The 15,327-nt window shown below is 42.8% G+C and overlaps 1 protein-coding gene across 4 annotated transcripts in view; it reads left to right on the forward strand.

Annotated features, from left to right (window-relative positions):
• The window catches only part of Vps13c (vacuolar protein sorting 13 homolog C), a 158,229-nt gene extending 144,936 nt beyond the window's left edge, over positions 1 to 13,293 (forward strand). For 3 of the 4 annotated variants that reach the window (XM_052713287.1, XM_052713296.1, XM_052713302.1), the window contains 4 exons: positions 5,133 to 5,221; positions 8,893 to 9,016; positions 10,922 to 11,005; positions 11,306 to 13,293. In XM_052713287.1, the coding sequence (XP_052569247.1) occupies positions 5,133 to 5,221; positions 8,893 to 9,016; positions 10,922 to 11,005; positions 11,306 to 11,407 (399 nt within the window). In that variant the 3' untranslated portion in view covers positions 11,408 to 13,293. Of the gene's footprint in view, positions 1 to 171; positions 4,153 to 5,132; positions 5,222 to 8,892; positions 9,017 to 10,921; positions 11,006 to 11,305 lie in introns of those variants that run through there. The other variant, XM_052713308.1, reaches the window with a different exon arrangement.
• Positions 13,294 to 15,327: the final 2,034 nt, after the last annotated feature.

The following is a 15,327-nucleotide window of genomic DNA, read 5'->3' on the forward strand; positions in this document are numbered from 1 at the left end:
AAATGGCTATTCTCCCAAGACTGGCTTTCCCTCAACAGAAATACACTAATATTTTTGTACTTTATGATAAAGACTTAATTATTCTTAGCCTTTGGTTTTCATTGTATATGATTACATTTTATCTTTTTGCACACTTCTAACTTTATTTTCTTTCTTTTTCTGCCTACACAGCAAGAACTGGAAACACAGGAGTAAATGTTTCCTGTACTGCCTGATTCCATCCTTAAAACTCAAACTACTACTATTAACTGTGTGTGAATCAGACTGAGGGTTAATTTTAATGAAATTTTCTCTATAACTCTCACTGCTGTCTGAACTTTTCATAATAGTGGCTTGAGGACAGTTGAACATTGTGACTTCTTGTAATTCTGCACATGTCTAAGAGGTGCAGGAAATAACTTGGCCAGTTTGCGGTCAAAGGATATTGGACCCAGAGCATATATTTTGCTACAGTTTTGGAAATTTATCATTTTTGTGTATTGGGTTGTTCATGAAGTTGGGAAGGATGGTTCTATGCAGTGAGTGTCTCTGTATATTTGTGAATCTTGATGACGGAGTTATGTAGAGTTCTGCTCCATATGTCACCAAACTTACTCATTATGGGACTACTAATAAGCAATGTGTCAGTTTCTCTGAGCTTGTCCTTAGACCTGACAGGCACAGGAGTTGTAGACAGTGTTCCTTCAGTACCTTCTTCTTTCTGAGCTCACTTGCAGCTCAGTACATGAAGTGTTTTTGTGGAGTCTGCACCCTTAGCTTTGAGCAGAATGCTTCTGGAAAACAGAGCCTCGTGGTTGGTTGTGCTTACTTCGCAGTTGCTGAATTTAATTATTGTCCGTAGACTCAGTAGCAGACCGTGTAATTGGGCAAATTACCTCTGTGGCAGTTGAATGTATAGAGACCTTTACCTTTTCAAAACAAACTCTTTAGAGGCTGGGACGATGGCTCCGTTGGTAACGTCTTTACAAACAAGCACAAAGACCTGAGTTCAGCTCTCCCGCACCCATATAAAAGGCAGATGTGGTGGTGGTGGTATCTGTCTCTCACTCCAGTACTAGAGTAGGGGCTGGGAAACAGGCAGAAGGTGGGGCTCACTGGCAGCCAGCTCCCTTAGTGAGCACCAGATTTAGTGGGAGAGCCTGTTCATGAACAAAGCAAAACAAAAGATAGAGAGTAATGGAAGAAGATCCCTGATAGTGACCTTAGGCCTCCATACACACGTGTGTGCATACCTTCATACACACATGCACAGACATACACATGCATATGACTTTGACTCTTCATAAACTTCTTGATGTGAAAAAATTAAATTATCGTTTATACCCCCAGTTAACTCCCAAGTTATATTTTAATTTCTTTTTAAAATAAATAACGGGCCGGGCGGTGGTGGCGCACGCCTTTAATCCCAGCACTTGGGAGGCAGAGCCAGGTGGATCTCTGTGAGTTCGAGGCCAGCCTGGGCTACCAAGTGAGTCCCAGGAAAGGCGCAAAGCTACACAGAGAAACCCTGTCTCGAAAAACCAAAAATAAATAAATAAATAAATAAATAAATAAATAAATAACGGAAATGTTTAATGTTGTAATTTAATGTCTTATCAAACAATTACAGTTGAAAGTAGAAACCCCACCCCTAATATATGTTTGAAGATAGTGAAACTGTTAAGATGCAAGCATTCAGTAGGATTCATTTTTTTAGGCAGGGTCTCACTGTGTGGCCCGGCTGGCCTAGAAACTCTCTGTATTGACCAGGCCAGGCCTTGAACTCACAGAGATCCTCTTGTTTCTGCCTCCCAGTGCTGGAATTAAAGGCATAAATTTATATGTTTTTAAACATATAGTTATAAAAGCCAATTATTTGAATGCTTTACATTAAAAAAAAACAATTTAAAGAGAAAACAATTGATGTCCAGCAACCAGACAATGCTGGACAGACAAAAGAAATGACTTACATCATTGGGCTGGGGCACAGCTCAGGTAAAATAGCACATGCGAGGCCTGGGTTTGAACCCGGGACCACTGTGTTCCCCTCAAAATAAGACTTCTGTGCTTATGGGACCAAGGATAGAAAAACATGTAAATATTAACAGTAGCAAATAAATAAATAAGTAAATAAATAAAAATTAAAAAAAAACCCCACATCTTCTTGTGCCTGGGTAACGGGATAGGCACAATGTCCCTGTGTGTGCAGCTTCTATAAGGATCAAGCACAATCTGTCACTTCAGATGCTGTAGGTTCTTGTGTCAGAGCCACAATTTTTAGTTTTCCTGACTATACTTTGATTTTACTCAGACTTTTGTGATCCTCTGAAACCTAAGGTCTTTATTTATTGTGTATTTTTATTTTATTTTTTTAGCTCCTTAGTTTCTCTTTTTATAAATGTATATTACTAAGCACAAAAGGTTATTTTGGCTAAGCATATAGTCACCTTGTATGGTGTTTTAGTTACCATATCAGACAACCCTTTACACTTGACTGTATTGTAATAATTATTGGAAGGGACGGAAAATAAGTTGCTGTAGGGTTTGATAGTTGGTTCCTGGGTAACTGAGACGTTTAGCCCACTGCATCTCCTGCTCGCCCATCTTGCTACAGTCAGCCAGTTGGCTCAGAAGCACTAACTGGTTACTTAGACTCTGCTGGACTGACTCCATAAGGGAGTAAGTAGACATATAACTGTCACAGAGTCTTAAAGTATTAGATTATATCCTCCTAGATCTTACTGTCATATTAGTTTATTCGAAATAATTTATTTGGGGATCTTTATTTGGGGAGCCTTTTTAGCTTTTTTTCTTTTTACCTCTCAAGCATTCCTCTGTGTTCTCTACTACTTTGCTGTGAAAAGCCTTACTCACATGCCATGTGCATAGTCCACTCCAGTATTCTCTTAGGAGATGCTGCTTATGCTGTACATGTATGTGTATGTATGTGTATAGAGACAGATTTTATTTATTATTTATTTTGCTTATGACTCTTACGGTCATATAAGATTTAAAGTGGAATTCCTTGCTTTTTTCTATCCAAGTGTGTTTTTCCATGTATGGAAATGTTTCATTAACATTTTACCCCTCGCCTGTCTACCCACTGAGATAACCTTTGTTATACCATTGTATGTCCGACTGTTCTCAGTCCCCTGTATCGGCTCCTGTGCTGTACTTGGTACTATTAACTCCCTGATAAATACCGCTGTGCATTTGTATTTTGCCATTTCATGCCCTGTGCCATTTCCTTAGAATTGATCTGAAAGGGGTGAGAGGGAATGGGCAAAGGACCCTTCTTTAGCAAAGTCTTACTAAATTCCTTGTGCTGCGTTGGGAAGAGAGCATCACTTTATTCAGTCTGGCCTCCTGCTACTTTCAGTGGCTGAGGGTCTTACTCTGAATTTCAGAGTCTACTGGATCTTTACTAGCACTGGAACGATATTTTTCAGTGTATCTTGGTAATAGAATTCCCATTAAGGTTGTTGGTGGTTAAAGCACAGCTTGATAAACAATGGAAATATTAGGAAAGAAGCACATGTCTCTATTCCCTCCAGTACCTCCGGCTTACACATGCATCCCGAGCTCCAGCTCAAGGCACCACATTATTATAGTGTGCTATTCTGTTTTCCCATTTTCCCTGAAGAAACTGAGGTATTGATGGCAAAATATTGGAGCTAATTCCCAGGGGCAAACTGTGAATCAAGTGCCCATCTCCTCTGAGATGCGTTCTGAAGATGCCACCTTAGCTCTGTAGGAGCTCTCTTCCTTATTCATGGCTTTTGTAATCCTTGGTCATGGTTGTTTTGTAATTGTCAAGTTTGTGGGTTCCATCCCCAGCACCACAAGTGAAGAAGGTACTTCAGCTTTGAAATCACACCGCCAAGCATGCTTTCTCTGCTGTGCGTACGTTGACTTTGTGATCCTAGTGCTGTTGGTGGTATGTTCTCAGTCCTGCAGTGTGACGGGCTCCTTCATTCAGTGTGTCTGTCTGTCTTCTGTGTTTTATGCCCATGTGTCATTTGATCTTTAATTATTCGCTATAGGTGATATCAATAATAGTCTTTCATTAGTATGTGTTATAAAAACTGTATTTTTAATGTGTATTGACTAATTTAAGTCAATCGTTTTAAGATACTTGAAAAAGAAAATAAATATTTTATTGGCTACAATTTATACTTGAGTTTTTTTGTGCATTAGAAATAAACTGTGCGAACTATTTGAAATGCTATTTCAAACTATTTTGGAATTCTTTGTGTCCATAATTGTCTATTTTAGTCAGAAATACAATTTCATATGAAAATGTTCCTTTTCAACTTGTACGTAATCTACAAAACCAAATATGACCAAAACAAGCAAATGCCTTGGAGGTTTACTATTACATAGTACATAACCTTGTCCAAAGAAGTGGTTGGGTCTTAGCAATTTAAAAATTACTGTTTTTCATGTGTGTGCCTGAGTATATGTATGTGCACTGGGTGTGTGTTTAAGCCTTTGGAAACCAGAAGAGGGCATCAGAGCCCTTGGAACTGGAGTTACAGGCGATTGTGAACTGTTGTGTGGGTGTCGGAAATAGAGCCCAGGTCCTCTGAAAGAGCAGTAAGTGCTCTTATCCACTGAGCCAGCTCTCCAGCCCCTGGGCCTTAGCTTTTAAGAAGGGTCACAAACTTCTCTCAGAGGAATCAGAAGAAAAATATAAACCATCCTCAGAAAAGAATTTCAAAACCATGATTTCTAAATATTGTGTTCTTTGGTGAGCAGTTATTAGACCCACACAAGCCCTTGCCAGGGAGGGACCCTTCAAGGACTGCTGAGACATTAATGTAGCAGTTTTATACTTACCATGTGTTTATATATTCTTAATTAAGATGTATGATTGCTTCTGGTTGATAGTTTCAAATCTCTTAAGTTACTAAGAACAAGATGTTTTTCATCAGATGCTCACCTGGTAAGCATTCAATACATTTCTCTTTAAGGCAATAGTGAAAAGTAATTGATACTGTAAATAAGTTGTTTTCTTGCTTCAGATGCCAATATGTAGTATTCTAGTTTTGTTTCTAATGTACCTTTTCCAAACATTGATTAATATTGACTATTATACAGATAGTATTTAAATATATATAGTTCCCAAGTCTTAAGTCTTGTGTCTTTTTCAGAACCATATCAAGAAGCTGGAAGGTGAGACCTACCAGTTCCACTGTGCTGTTCCTGGGAACAAGAGGGCAGTCCTTATGATTACAAACAGGTATTGGCATCCAGATGCAGCCTAGCTGTGTTCATGAGGACTTTCAGAGGCTGTAGTGACAGAGGAGTTGGAAAACTATACTTCAGGGACAAGGTGATCATTTTCATTCAGTCACAGAAACACAGTTCTAGATAGTTCTGAGAGCACGTGTTCAGAGACCCTTATTCTGGAGATGCAGAAGCTGGGCCCAGCTTGGCTTAGGGCTTATCCAGATGTGGCAGCTGCTGATAACCCATTGAGCATAGCCTTCATCCTGTAGTGGTGATGTCATGGTAAGGAGTCACACTTCAAATTGAAGAGGGTGATATCACTTTCCCTTGTGAGGTTTTATTTTCGGGTATTGAGAAATCCCTTTTAAGGATGGTGTGGTTTCTATATGCCCATCCAAGTTCCTTCTCAGCATTTTGGTAAGCACTTTTTCTAGAGAAAAGGGGTTTGTGCTTAAATATCAAATGTAGTGTCTCAGGATTTACTCTAGAAATAAACATCTCCAGATAACGACTGTAGATTAATGCTTTTCCAAGTGCTATATTTTGTAGGATTAAAGCAGAGTGTTTAGAGTAGGCGCACTCTGCCCTAGTTTCTTCCTTCTCCCTCTCCTTTACCCATCCCTCCTTCCCTCCCTCCCTCCCCCTCCCTCCTTCCCTCCTTCCCTCCTTCCCTCTAATGTATCCATTCCATCTATCTGAGTTTTGGAAATCAAACCCAGGGTGTTAGGTGAGTGTTCTTGAACTGAGCCGAAACCCAGCTCCTCACTGTTGGACCTGAATACACCTGGATGAGAAGAAAAGTACGAGAAGGTGAACTACAGAATCCAAACTCTGAACATGTCTTTCTAAAGAGGTTAACCAACCAGTCATATAAGGAAGGCTTGTTCAGTCATCTTATTGACCCATTAGTTGAGGTGTGACCACGGGAGCTGTAGAGGTGGCTTGGTGCTTAAGAGCACTTGCTGCTCTTGTAGAGCCCAGGTTCGGGTCTCAGCATCCACATTGGGCTGACCTGTGACCTCTGTGGGCAGCTGCACTTAAGTGCACATACCCACAAATACATACACGCTTACAAATGAAAATAGACCTTTAAAAAGATCTGGAGTGGAGACCTTGGAGACTCCACGCCAGGGTGTGTCACACAGGAGATGATGAGATTTGAACGGTGATACTTGGAGCAGGAAAGAGAATGGAGGCTGCAGGTAGGGGAGAACAGCTGTTGGTGGAGTGGTCAGAAGAAGAGAGAGCTTAGAATCGCACAGAACAGGAAGCTGCATCTGGCACAAGGCCCTGATACCTGATACTGAACTGGGCTTAGGGCCAGGGTGTGGGGGCACTCATCAGAGACTGGTTAGGATGCTGTGTGGGTGTTGAATGTGTCAAAGAGGGGAAGGCTCTGCTGGCGCTTGCTCTGCAAGGGCCGGGGTACTGTGGGTATCAGCCCCAAACAAGTCCAAACTTCTCCTGGCACCCCCTCTGAGAAACAGTGTCAGGGGCCTGCTGTCGTTCCCCTTGACTACCAGGTTCGTTCAGGTCTGCCTTCCTGAGCACCCAGAGTCTAGCCATTTCCTCTCTCACTTTACAACCACTGTCCTAAGTGAGGCTGTCACCGTTTCCTCCTCGGGCTTTGCAGCAACTGCCCGTCTTAATTGTCTACTCCAGACCCTGAGCCCCCACTGTCTTGCCTGTCACTGGAAGTATGTCTAAAACAAAGAAAGAGAAAGAGAAAGCCCTAATTTCAAGATGACAGTGAATAAATATCATTCTAAAATGAGGCCTTAAGGTGGTTTTCTCACCAAAGTATGCCTTTGGTAATCCAGCCACAGACCTCCACACTCCTCATTTAGCCTTTCCTTTGGCTGGGGTTGGTGGCACAGGCCTGTTATTCCTGCTGCTTGGGAGAGAGAGTCAGGAAGATTGCAAGGTTAAGCCCTGATTAGGGTACTGAGTTCAGGGCAATGTTGTGAGATCCTGCCTCCAAATCAAGAGTGATAAGGTGCATGGGGCCGTAGCTGAGTGAGAGAGTGCTTGCCTAGCCTTTGTGAGGTCCTGAGTTCAATTCTCAGCATCGCACACTCAGTCCCTTCTTTGTATACTTAATCTGTTGCTGTGTCTGTATTGTCTGAACAGTAACTACCTCTCTCTAAAGAGATCTCCTTTTCAGTGGTCAACAAGAACTCAACCCCACACTGTCAGTATAGCCTGTTCCCTCTACAGTGTGGCCCGCCCCCCTCTCCAGTGCGGCCCGCCCCCTCTCCAGTGAGGCCTGCCCCCTCTCAGTGCAGCCCTCCCCCTTTCCAGTGCTCTACAGCTGTGTGGCATTGTCTCCTGGGCTTGTTTTCCCTTCTAGGCACTGGGTGCCTCTCAAGCAGAGTTGGAAAGTTTGTTCTTTTCTCTGGCATGCTTCCCTGGATGTTGTTTGAGTTCACAAATCTGCATTTCTAGTTTTACTGTCTTTAATGGAGACTTAAAATCAAGTATAGTTGTATCAGTAATTAATCTGACTCACTGACTGGGAAATCAGTGTGAGTGTCCTTTAAGGATTATATTATTTTTTTATTACTATTGAGTAAAGCGAACCATTCCTCCTGTGATATACATTAGCGTTAAAATGTTCAAGTCTGGTATTTATTAGTAGGTCCGAAGTGCGTCTTTGCTGACATTTGGGCTTGTGACATTTCCTGCACGGTCTGTCTTGGCTGGAAGGCGTAAGTGACTGACAGGAGGGAGCAATTAGGAATGTTCAAGTAAATTGTCTTCAGGGCCTTCTGCTCTCTGCCTCCCAGATGAGGGTGCGTCCTGCACCTCTTGTGTTTCAAATGGGATTCCCTGCTCAGTTGTTTTGCTGGTTCAAAACCCCAAACAACGTTACTGAATTCTTCCAGATTGACAGAAGGGGAAGTTTGAAAGTCTGTTTTGTAAGGTAGAGAATTATATTGCATTCCATTTGACATTTACATAGACTTTTTTTTAATGAAAAGCATGCTTTTCTGTAAGTGATTTTTTTTTAATTTTTAAATTGTTTTCTTTATTCTTAGGAATTTCATGCATATATACAATGAAATATGATCTTATCTGTCCTCCATTTCTCCCTTCTAACTGCCCTTGTATCCTCCCCCAACATGCTCCCTTCTCAACTTCATGTCCCTCCACCCTCTTTTTTTTTTTCTTTTTTAATAATCCACTAAGTCTAATTTTTGCTGCTAGTGTGTGCATGAGTAAGGGCCGTCCACTGGAGTGTAGGAAACCTACCAGTGGCCATACTCAAAACAGAGAGATTTTCCCTCCCCGAGGACTACCTACTGCCCGGAGCTCCTCAGTACTGGGGCCTGGAGACCGGCTCCCGTCTGTGCTGGGATTTGGGCTGGCTGATTTTGTGCACGTCTTGTGCAGGTAACCACTGTGGCTTTGAGTTCCTGAGGCTGTAGCTACATCAAGTCCAGAAGACAGCAGCATGTCACAGCTTCTTCTCATCCTCCAGCCCTCCCTTTCTGTCTGCCTGCTCTTTCCTGAGTCCTAGGACGAGGAGGTTGATAAGGATTTCCCATGCCACTTCAGGCTGAGCCCTTGGCCTCTGGTCCTCAGCACTCTTGTGTGGGTCAGTTTTGTTCTTTACTAAACACATGCGGAATAAAGGATGGAGCTGAAATGTGGCTGTATTTGTTTTCTTTTCCAAAACAGGCGGGTACTGTTTATAAAGGAAGTTGAAATCCTAGGCCATATGTCTGTGGACTGGCAGTGTCTGTTTGAAGATTTTGTGTGTCCTCCTGGAGTCAGTGAAAATCTGCTGAAGATTTCAGTGAAGGTAAGAAAATAGGAATCAGACCCTGAGAGCCCGGGACTCAGTCATCAGTGCTTTCTGGCTGCCTCATGGTTTCAGAGGCAGACTGTCTGTAGGAACAGTGCCCTCATTGTCGGAGTTAGTGCATGCTAAGCTGTAAACAAACCTGACTAATTTTGTGTAACATTTATTCTGACATAGAGTGAAATGTCAATTTATCTGCCAGAACCAGGGTGCTGGCAGCTACTTCTGCCTTTTGATAAAATTAAGCATTAGTGAGTATGAGTTTTTCTTTCCTAATATCTATATCCATTTTGCTAGACTCTTAGACATTTCTAGAAGCATTCTCCCTGCTAAGCTTTTGGGAGACTATGTGCTTCAGTAGAAATAGCTATTAGGTCTAAGGCCTGTGCGATGTTCAACAGGTTGAACCAGTTACTGTGCAAATGTGGCAGCCGGAGCTGGATCCTAGAACTCTGGAGGGAAATGACCCTACAGAGTAGGTTTGACCTCTGCACTCATATTGTGACCTGCACACCTACCTGCCACACATCACACACACAAGAGTTAAAAATAGACTAGGTCTGAATAGCTCTGTTTATAATTTGGTGCGCCCAGAATGTGGATATGACTTGGATGTTGTGTGTCCTTCTGTGTCCTTGCTCCCATCCTTTTCTAAGGATGAACTTTCCATTCCACGGTTAAAGCATTAGCAGAAGTGATACCTCATCTCTGCTGGGTTCTTGGGCTTAACCACTGCGGGGACACACACACCCACACCCACACACACCCACACACACACACACACACACACACACACACATGCACACACACTATTCTAGATGTATTTTCATCTCTCTTAAGAAGATGTATACAATTGGCATCCTAAATATGGTAGCTTTTATAGTGTCTTCGTTTTGCCTAAATAACAGTGATATCATCCCCTTTGCTGAAACTCTCCAAACAACATTTCCCACAAGAATTTAATAGATTTTTAAATAGGTTTGAAGTAAATGTCCTTTACTTCTCTTATTGGAGACATTTGCAAACAAAAGTTCAGCCTGCCCATTTGTGTTCTGGAGCAGATTCTTACATAGTACAGAGTACCCTGGTAGGAAACGTAGTTTTGGAGCTGGGGCAGACTGTCCTGTGCGTATTTTATAGTTCCCTGGCTACTACCTATCTCTCAGTGACTTTTCCATTGCTGTGATTAAACACCATGAAAAGGCAACTTTTAAAAGAAACAGTTTAGTTTGGTGCTTACAGTTTCAGAGGGTGAAAGTCCATGATTCAGGAACAAAGGCATTGTGGCAGGAACAGCTGAGAGCTTACATCATGATCTGTTAGTTGGAAGCAGAGAGAAAGAGAGACTGAGTATGGTGCCAGTCTTTTGAATCCTCAAAGCCCGCCCCCAGGTACACACCTTCTCCAACAAGGCCACACCTCCTAATCCTTCTTAAATAGTTCCACCAACTGGAGACCAAATATTCAAACACATGAGCTTGTGGGAGCCGTTCTCATTCGAGCTACCACAATGCCTTGCTTTCACATCAGTGGTGAGAATTGAGTCAATGTATTTTACATTGTATAAGAATTTTATCTGTCAGCCGAGGGAATGAAGGGGAGGGCCTTTTGGTCTGCCACTGGTCTGTCAGCTGTTATGTACTGTCACACTGTGATCCTGTAGGCTATTTATTGTTGCCTGCAGAGGCTCTTATTTTACACAGATAGGCCTATAAATTCCTACTGTAGTGTGCAGTCGCTCTCCTCGTAGCGAAGTGATTTATTTCATACAGTTCTTGATTGCATGCATTGCATAGTATAGTGCTTATAAAGTAACTTGACATTTAAGCGTTCAATTAAAGATTACGACATTTTTTTCCTTCTAGAGAATAATTTCTTTTCTCCCATTATTTCTTTTAAAACCAGGAACAGGGTCTCTTCCATAAAAAAGACAGCGCCAGTCTAGGCTGTCTTCGGAAAATTTACCTGAAGGATTCCATCACAGCAAAGGTAAACTGTTCATTTTAACAACCCCCTCAAGATTTTTAACCGGCAGACCTTTACAAGCCTGTCATAGCTAGTAGCCATTATGTCTCACACATTCTCTACTACTGGTAACTTTGACTGATGCTCCTGTGAATGACAGACGGTGAACTCACCAAAGAGGGAGGGTTGTGGTCACATTGGGTGGGCAGGTGGTGGCCTGGTCCTTGTCTAAACCTGTATGGAGACTCCGGTGTCCCTGCCTCCCCCTGCCCCTGGGTGAGCCAGAAGTTAGCTCAGTAGTTCATACCCTGCTTTGTCTTCCAGAGAGCATTCGATGCCATTGAGAGTGCACAGTCTTCAAGGCACCAGCAGAAGCTGATGAAGCAACCTTCACTCAGGCTCCTCAGGCCCCAAGTTCCATCTTGACCGCAGACTTTACAAGGCTGCTGAGAGCAAACAGTCACTTCAAAAATTCTGGAAAGAGAAACTTTCTAGCAATCCCTTAGATTTGTTTTTCTGGGAAATTCAGCACTGTGTTTTTCTTTTGGACTCTTAGTGTTGAGTCTTGGTTTTGCAACTCTGCATACATTAGGAGTCTGCTGCTATACCATGTAGGTCAGACCTCAAAGAAACACCACTTCAGACTCAGAAGGAAATGTTCATTAATATTAAAATTGTGAAACAAAGGATGGTGGGTTTGTTTTTAATTAGTCTTTACTGAAGAAAGGAGATTTTAAAATGAGTAGTGTGCTTTGAAAGGTTTTAGCCAGACAAATAGTGGACTCTCTGACATTTGTTTAAAGGTAATTTGTGCAATAATTGACCTGAGAGAACACTTTTGGTAAACCAGGTAATTGACCAAAGAAATGCCACCAAAGGGAGAGATGACATTTTCTTTCTTATTTTTTTTTTCATGAAAATGTTACTTTTCTCCTAATAGGGCTAGTTTTACATGGGTGCTTCCCCACACCCTTTCCTCCTACTCACAGAATATGTGCAATCTGGAAGTTTCAGGCAGCCGTGCTCTGTTGTTTATAGTGAGGTCCTCACTAGATGTCAGAGTGGGTGCTTTTTCACATGAGTTCACAGGCACAATTACATTTTTCTGAGAATTGAAAACAATGTACTATAAGCTTCTCAGCATTCAGAAATATGTAAAACACAATATTTTTTTATATTTCCAGAGATTTATTTTAGAATTTGAAAGACTGCTGAGGGTGCTATAAGTTAACATATAATTCTAATGCATGCCTGTAAATGTCTTTTAAATATTTGCTAGGAGGAATATAAACTCTCTACTTGCTGAATTATGTATGTTTTTGTAAAAGTCTGTATAGAGTTGGAAAACGGGTGTTCCCTTTGTGCGTCAGTCAGCACAAGCCCCTGTCCTTCCCCATCTCTCCAACGCGGGTTAGACACAGGCTCCTGTTGACTCTGAGGGGCTTAGTCTCTGTGGATGAACCTTTAGCTTTGTTCAGGGTGTTGAACATGGCGTTCAGTTGAAGCACAGAGTCAGTGATGAGATGAAGGTGTGGATGCTCTGGGCTTGCTCTGCCTTGGTTGATGTGTGGCCATCCTTTACTAGCCTGGGTCATGCTTTTAAGATGGCACCACAAGATTTCTTAATTCCCCACGGTTGCTCCCTGTTCCTCTAAGGAGGGAGTGCAGAAACCAGTGTCTGATTTTGGTAGTGGTTGGATTTTTCAATTCCGTTCCTTACCCCCACCCTTCTTTCTTTCATTTGATAGGGTCTCACAATGTAGACCGAGCTGATCTTTAACTCACTGAGATCTGCCCATCCATGCTTCCCAAATGCTGGGATTAGTGTGCGCCACTGTGCCTGACTTAATACTTTTATTCCTGTTAAGAAAATCATCACATATAAAACTGATAGCTTTAAACCTAACTGAACTTTCTAGAACTAGAAGGTGGTGATGAGCCTCCTCGCAAGTACACTAGCATCCCTTGTTTTTAAAACTGTCTTGACCAGGAATTTGAATATATGATTACATTTTTCATGTTGGTCATAGCTGTTGATGGTACCGTCAGTATTTATGGCATTATCTTGCACTGTTGGTTTATTCCAGAAACAAGTGTGTACAACACTGCACTAAGGACAATTAAATCTGTAAACTCACTGACTCATTTGACCACCTTCAAGTATCTGTGACATTTTTATTTGATACAATTTCCTGGGACAGAAGTGACCCATTGGTTGGATGTAATTAGATATGTTGTGTGTTTTTCTTTAAATGCATTCAGAGACTTGCTTATAAAGTTCTGAGAGAAATAAAACATTGGTACATTGTTTACATGTGTGTGAGATCTCTGTGTTAAATACTGAAGTCACATTCTCTTCTCATTTTTCCCCCTTCCCTCTTCTGATCCCATAGTAATCGGAAGATAGGTGAACACTTGTGGGGGGCTTTACCCAGTGCTAGTGAGGGAAAGCCCCTTCCTGGGCGCTGAGCCCTTTTCCACACTGGAGCTGTGTGGCCCAGCTGCAGCACTCGGGAATGCACAGCTAGCTGCATTGCACTGAGCTCCTGCCTTGCATGAGTTCTCAGCTCCTGGAGGGGCTTCCTGGGGGACAGACTTCATGGCGGCGGACTTGGCCATGGAGTCTCTTCAGTGGTCTTGCAGATCTGGACTGCTTCTCCCCAGTCTCTTGCAGCCCCCTTAGTCTTTGCATTCCTGACTCCGCACCTCTCCCACTGGGCACGCAGGGCCAGTCTGAAAGCCCATCCAGCACTGGGTTATCGAGGAAGACTCACACAGGGCCTGTAGTGAGGCAGATGCATCACGATCCAAAGAGAACAAAACATTGGGAGAACACACTTGGGCTTCCTAAGGAAGTGCGAGCTAGGATAAACTTCTTGCCTGTGCTTCCTGGGTGAGTGTTTTATTTTGAATTACACATGAGAGAAGCTACACCAGTGTCTTGTTGGTGCTTTGGGAGTCTAAGTCCACTAATCGGGGGGCGGGGGGGGACTCCCTGGACATCTGTTTTGTTTGTTTATTTTAAAGAAAGCTCTATGTATGTTTCTAAGGCACAGCCAGAACTAAAAAGTAATAATCTGACTTTAAACAGGATCAGAAGGCGCTACAGATGCCATTGCCAGTTCAAACATGGCATTGCAGTTAACTGCCTGAGCTGTAAGACCCATCCTCATCTTAGAGAGAGAAGATTCTTTTTTAAAAAATCTTATGTACTCAGAATAAGTCCTGGTCCCACTGCCAGGGGCCCTATAAACAGATAAAGCCACACACTGTCACCCACATTCAGAGGGCCTAGTTTGGTCCCATGCAGGCTCCCCAGCTGTCAGTCCAGAGTCTGTGAGCTCCCATTAGCTAGGGTCAGCTGTCTCTGTGGTTTTCCTAGTCATGATCTTGACTCCTCACCCCTTTGTTCCTATAATCCTTCCTCCCTCCCTCCTTTCAACTGAACTCCAGGAGCTTGGCCAAGGGCTTGGCTGTGGGTCTCTGCATCTGCTTCCATCAGTCACTGGATGTAGGTTCTATGATGATAATTAGGGTAGTCACCAATCTGACTGCAGGGGAAGGCTAGTCCACCCTCTCCACCATCGCTCGGAGTCTTGGCTGGGGTCATCCTTGTGGGTTCCTGGGATTTCCCTAGTACCAGGTTCCTCCCTGACCCCCTAATGGCTCCCTCTGTCAAGATATCTCTTTCTTTGCTCTCTCTCTTTGTCCCTCCCCCAACACGGCCATCTTGATCCCTCATGTTCCCACCCCATCCCCTCCCATCTACCTTCCCCCCCAGTTTAGTCAGGAGATCTTAACCCTTTCCCCTTCCTGGGGCAATCCAAGCATGACCCTCTTAGGGTCCTCCTCTTTACCTAGCTTCTCTGGGGTTGTGGAATATAGCCTGGTTATCCTCTGCTTTGCATCTAATATCCACTTATGAGTGAGTATATACTGTGTTTGTCTTTCTGGGTCTGGGTTACCTCACTCAGGATTTTTTTTAGTTCCATCCGTTTGCCTACAAATTTTCATGATGTCTTTTACCGCTGACTAATACTTCATTGTGTAAATGTACCACATTTTCTTAATCCATTTTCGAGGGGCATCTAGGTTGTTTCTAGGTTCTGGCTATTACGAATAATGCTGCTATGAACATAGTTGAGCAAGTGTCCTTGTGGTATGGTTGCACATCTTTTGGGTATATGCCCAAGAGTGGTATGGCTGGGTCTTGAGGTAGGTTGATTCCCAATTTTATGAGAAACTGCCATACTGATTTCCAGAGTGGCCGTACAAGATTGCACTCCTACCAGCATTGGAGGAGTGTTCTCCTTGCTCCGCATCCTCTCCAACATAAGCTGTCATCA

This window comes from Peromyscus californicus, unplaced genomic scaffold (assembly GCF_007827085.1).
Source record: "Peromyscus californicus insignis strain IS unplaced genomic scaffold, ASM782708v3 Scaffold_11__1_contigs__length_118956290, whole genome shotgun sequence".
NCBI lineage: Eukaryota > Metazoa > Chordata > Mammalia > Rodentia > Cricetidae > Peromyscus > Peromyscus californicus.